The 5,861-nt window shown below is 35.8% G+C and overlaps 1 protein-coding gene across 1 annotated transcript in view; it reads right to left on the minus strand.

Annotated features, from left to right (window-relative positions):
* Positions 1 to 5,482, minus strand: part of LOC111235952 (cadherin-related family member 5-like) — a 19,660-nt gene extending 14,178 nt beyond the window's left edge. The window contains exons 1-6 of the mRNA XM_022764528.1: positions 5,392 to 5,482; positions 3,639 to 3,817; positions 3,467 to 3,523; positions 1,971 to 2,060; positions 1,733 to 1,822; positions 1,497 to 1,595 (exon numbers count right to left, since the gene is read on the minus strand). Coding sequence (XP_022620249.1) covers positions 1,497 to 1,595; positions 1,733 to 1,822; positions 1,971 to 2,060; positions 3,467 to 3,523; positions 3,639 to 3,817; positions 5,392 to 5,482 — 606 coding nt within the window. The remainder of the gene's footprint in view (positions 1 to 1,496; positions 1,596 to 1,732; positions 1,823 to 1,970; positions 2,061 to 3,466; positions 3,524 to 3,638; positions 3,818 to 5,391) is intronic.
* Between the last annotated feature and the right edge of the window lie 379 nt (positions 5,483 to 5,861).

Here is a 5,861-nt window from a genome sequence, read left to right on the forward strand (position 1 = left end):
GTACGTAAAGGCAAAAATGTCAAAAAACGTCATCTACTGGTAAGGCATGAAAATGTCAAAAAAAGTTCAAGTATGTAAAGCATTAAAAAAGATTATCAATCATGTATAGTAACGCAAAAAAATGTCAAAAGTCAACAGTAGTAAGGCTAAAAACGTCAAAAAAACCAATAATGAGATAGTAAGCATAAAAATCTAGTAATAGTAAGCAAAAAAATTCAAAAAAAACATCATCAGAATAAGGCAGAAAAACGTCAAAAAACTCATAGATAAAGCATAAAATTCAAGTATATAGGATAAATCATAATAGTTAAGCATAAAATCTCATAGTATCAGTATGCATAAAATCATACGGATAAGGCATCAAAGTCAATAGATAGTAACCTAAAACTCATAGTATAGTAAGCATAAAACGTCAAAAAACATCACAAGTATATAAGGGCACAAAAAGTCATATATATAAGGCAAAAAAACATCATGATTGTAAGGCATAAATGATCTACAAAACTCAATCATACTTAAATAAAATGTCATAGATAGTGAATTTGAACACACCTATAGAGTATAATATTATAAAAACTTTAATAAAAACGACATAGTATAGTAAGGCATAAAAAGTCATAGTATAGTAAGGCATAAAAAGTCATAGTATAGTAAGGCATAAAAAGTCATAAAAACGACATAATATAGTAAGGCATAAAAAGTCATAGTTTAGTGAGGCATAAAAAGTCATAGTATAATAAGGTATAAAATGTTATAGTATAGAAAGGCATTAAAAGTCATATTATAGTAAGGCATAAAATGTCAAAAAACGTCATAGTATAGTAAAGCATAAATAGTCCAACTATAGTAAGGCATAAAAATGTCATAGTATAGTAAGGCATAAAATGTCAAAAAACGTCATAGTATAGTAAGGTGTAAAATTTACATTATATGGTAAAGAATAAAAACGTCACAATATAGTAAAACACAAAAACGTCAAAAACATCATAGTTGTAAGACATAAAAACATAAAAACAATGTCATAGTAAACTAAGGCATCAAAATGTCCTAATATTGAAAGGTACAAAAATTTCAAAAAACGTCATAGCAAAGAAACGTATAAAAATATCACAATATCTAACAGTATAATAAAGCATAAAAACGTCAAAAAATGTCATAATATAGTAAGGCATGAAAACATAAAAAAAAGTCATAGTATAGTATGTCATAAGAAAGTCATAGTCACAGTATTGTAAGGCATTAAAACCTTGAAAAAACGTTACAGTACAGTAAAGTATAAGTGTCACAAAACATCAAATAACAATAAGGCATAAAAACTTTTTAGTGTAATAGGGCATAAAAAAGTCATGGTATAGTAAGGCATAAAAGGTCATATTTATTATAGATTTGTGGATGACCCCCCAACCTACTATTTCATAGAGTCAAATTTAATTTCAGTTAGATGAAAGAAAGAGACGTGTGTTGTGTGTTTAAAACCAGCTGTGAACATTTCTCACCTGAGCAGTTAGCACCAGACGGACATTTTTGACTTTCTCATAGTCGATAGGCGTCTGAACAAGGAGATCTGGGTTGGTAGGTGACTTCAGTTCAAAGCCCTTCAACAGAAATTAAACAGGACAACAAAAACTGATTAGATATGTTTAAACCTACTTCCAGTCTTTGTGCTAAGCTAGGCTAAACATATCCTGGAAGGTAATATCCAAACAAAAGACAAGTAAACATGATGTCTTACAGACTCAGGTGTGAGTGTATAGTAGAGCTGATTGGGTTGGTCTAAGTCTGTGGCAACGAAGCGGCCCACGGTTGTTCCTACAGGAGACATCTGGGACAAAAATGTGTTGCTTTTTTAAGGTAAAATACACATTTAAAAAAACAACTATAATAATGTGTTACCAAATAACAGAATAAATAAACCAAAAAATCTACAATTTTAAACAATAATTCCCGCGTAATTAAAGGTACATTCTTACCTCATAGACATCGATATGGTAGGGGTTCTGGTCAAAGACTGGTTTGTTATCATTCTCATTGATCAAAATTACAACAATGACGAAGTTCAACTGGAAACAAAGAGACACAATCCTAGTTTTAATTATGCATTTTACTGATGATATTATTACAACTTTTATAATATTAAGTATTAAGAAGGAAATAAAGACAGAATTCTGGCCTCCAGTTTTTCAAGGTCCATGACGAACCTGACTCTTAATATCAAATAATATCACATTATCCCATGATGTTCAACACTGTGGAACAAACAGAAACCTCAAAACTTTGAACAACCTTTGAAAAACCTGTAAAACTGCTATAAGTATCTAGAGAACCTGCCCACACACCAGTATAACCTTTTTCAAAAACCTGTACAGGCTCCTCAAACATATGTAGATCTATCCAAGCACTTGTAGAATCTTCTCAAGAACCTGTATAACCTCCTGAAGAACCTTTCTGGTCTACTCATTAACTTGTACAAATCCCTCAAACACCTGGAGAACCTCCTTGAGAACCTTCACATCTTTTTCTATAATCTCTCTCAAGAATCATTAATACCTTTTCTTGCACCTGGAGAACTTCCTCAAGCACCTGTACCAGTTTTTCACACATGTGTACAGGCTCCTCAGACATCTGTAGAATCTTCTGAAGAAACTGTATGATCTCCTCAAGCACCTGGAGAACCTCAACAAGAACCTGTACAGCCTCTCTAATTACCTTTACGGCCTCCTCTAAAAGCTTTACAACCTCTTCATGTGCATGGAGGACTTCCTTAAGCATCCTTTCTAGCCTCTCCAAGCACAGAGAACCTCCTGAAGAACCCATAAAACCTCCTTAAGCACAACTTTCCAGCAACCTCAAGCACTTGCAGAACCTCCTCATGCACCAGGATAACCATTTACCAACCACCACCAAAACCTGTACATGCTTTTCAAGTACCTGTACAACCTCTCTGTGTACCTTCGTAGGAACTTCTACAACCTTCAAGATCCTGTAAATCCTCCTGAAGAACCATTACAACCTCTTCAAGAACGTACACAGGTTCCTCAGGCATTTGTACAACCTCCTCAATGTCCTGGAATCTGCACAACCTGTTCGAACACCTTTTAAAAACCCCTCAAGCACCTAGAGAACCTCCTGAAGTACCTGGAGAACCTTGACAAGAACCTACACAGCCTCTCCAACTACCTTTACAGCCTCCTCTAAAAGCTTTAAAACCTAGGAGGACTTGGAAGACCTCCTAGAAGCTGCACAACCTGTTCATTACATTCAGAACCTCAACAAGAACCTGTACAACCTCCTCAAGCCTCTCGGACTGTTAATGTTGTTTCTTTCTATCTGTATCCATGCTGACTTTACAATACCTCATTCAGTCTTTTTTAAAAATGTAAACAAACAACAGAGTTAAAAATTACAAATCTAAATTAGAATATTGCAGATTTTTTTTTATCTCAGTGAAACATATATAAAGTTTTACCTTCAGGTTTGTAGCTGTCTCAGTGCAGGTGATCCTGGCAATGTGACTTTTCTCCGTCTGCAAACCAAAAAAACTTCATGCTCAACAATTACGTTTCTTCAAAGATTGTTCGATCGAAACTGGGACGTGGTTTTCAGATCTGGCTGGCACTATTAGTCATGTCCTACAGTACCTCATAGTCCAACACTGCTGCAGCTATCAGCTGATTTCCTTGGAGCTCGAACGGGTTGGGGCTGTCAGAAGAAGGACTGAACTCAAGGGTCACTCCTGGTTTGACAATGATATTTGCTACAACTGCACCCACTGTGTTGTTTTCTGGAAACTCCACAGATTGAGGGCCAGAACAGATTGCTGGGAGAGAAGAACAACACAACTGTCACAGTTAAAGAAGTGCCCAAAGTCAGATTAGAAAATTGATATCAGTTTCATCTCCGCTCATCCAGTACATAGTTCAGACTGCTACCCAAAACTGAAAACCATGAAAAACCTGAAAGTGCTTTACATTTAGAGGTCTAGACCCGTACATACTAAAGCAACAAATTACGATTGATTTACCAAGACAACAGGTAAACATGAAGAAAATGCTGTGTTTGCAATGAAAAAGGAGGTTTCTTACTAGAATATAATCAAATATAGTTTCATAAAATAGGAAAAATAGTGACACTATAATTTAGGAAGATTAGATCATTTACATCAAAATAAACTGAAAGTACCAAAAGTAAAATGACTCATTATGCAGAACAGCTCGTTTCAGAACAATGTATTAAATTAATTTTAGTAAGTTAGACTTTATTGATGCAGCTGGAATAAATGTTGCAGCTGGTAAACGTTTCCTTCTGAACTGAAGTGGAAGCATGAAGTAGCAGAAAATGGAAATACTAAAGTACAAGTACCTCAAAGTTGCACTCAAGCGTTTTCAAACACACCAGGCCAGTTATAGTTAAATTCCAGTTTTATAATTTAAATAAAGAGGGTATCCACTCTGTGTCACTGGTGGTAAAATAAGGAGGATGGTTGTGGAGAGGTGCTTGACTATGAGCCTCTGCCAACGAGTTGAGGAAACACAGGTTACGTAATCCACTGAGACATGGAGGGTGTTTCTGACGCAGCAATCTGAAGGTGGATTTACTTTTATCATTTTAAACTGTCGTCTGCCACAACAGCTTTTGTCCGCCCAGGTATTAACACCATTTTGTTAATTTCCCCTAACTTCGCTTTTGTTTCCACTTTCCTGTCCACTGAAATCACCAATTGTTACACCTGAGCTCCTCATAGTTCAGCCCTGTTTTCTTCTACTGCTCCACATTTAAATTTGTACCAAGAAGAACCAGTGGCTGTTTTATTAATCTGAGTCATTCAACAAAATTACATTTAGCCTTTATAAATAATGGTTTATTTAATGAATGTTCTAGGCTGTTTTTGTAAATCCATTTTTTAATCGTATTTATTGATGTTGAGTTTATTAATCAATTGTTTTTACAATTCCTATTTTTATATGAAATTGAGGAAATGCTTTATTACTTTCCCTGTGACATAATCATAGTCCTCCATAATCAGCAAGGTCTTAAATTGAAGCTACATTATAGTGTGTTATAAAAATGTATTATCATACCATTTCCTCAGTATTCAAGAGCTTTGTAATTGACTAAAATAAATCCATAGATCAATTGATAAATGATCAGGATTTGCACTTTGAACAGCAGCGCTTAAAATACCTGTCTCCACCCTTCATCTCTTTTGCCTCCACGCACATACTTTCCACTGCGCTATTTTTACTTCCTTTCTCAGCCGGCCTGAGCTCTTCTTCTGGTTTCATTTACACAGCATGAATAGTTAGAACTGGTCTGTTCGCACCAGCAGACGGTTACTGAGCCCATGGTTTTCTGTGAGGTGACACCATCAGTCGGATAAAGTTCAGTACTCACCCTCCACGGCCTCGGTGGACGTTTGAAGCAGGATCAGGAGCAGAAAGCTGAGGGACGTCCTCACGGTGAAGTGTGGATGAAGCCCGTTCATGTCTCCGTCCGTCCGTCCGTCCGTCACTGTCTGGACTGATCCTCATCTGTCTCTGCTCTCTGCTTATCTGCTCGGCTTTATGGCTGCAGTGGACTTTTCCCCGTCATAAAAACACAACAAACACGTCTATTTGCTGGGATGTCATATAAGTTTTTTTTTAATTGTATTTTGTCACCAACTGTTTTAACTTCATTTTAATTAGTTTAACTTGAGACATATGACTGTTACACGAATACACACATACAGAAGTGGGAAGAATTAATGATAGCATTACTTAAGTTTTATATCATCTAAAGCCTCCATATCATATAATATAAGTACAGAAAGGACACTCACCAAGCACTTTATTAGGAACATGTGCACACCTGCTTAATCATGT

Source organism: Seriola dumerili, unplaced genomic scaffold (genome assembly GCF_002260705.1).
Source record: "Seriola dumerili isolate Sdu_G_001 unplaced genomic scaffold, Sdu_1.0 BDQW01000550.1, whole genome shotgun sequence".
Classification (NCBI taxonomy): Eukaryota; Metazoa; Chordata; class Actinopteri; order Carangiformes; family Carangidae; genus Seriola; species Seriola dumerili.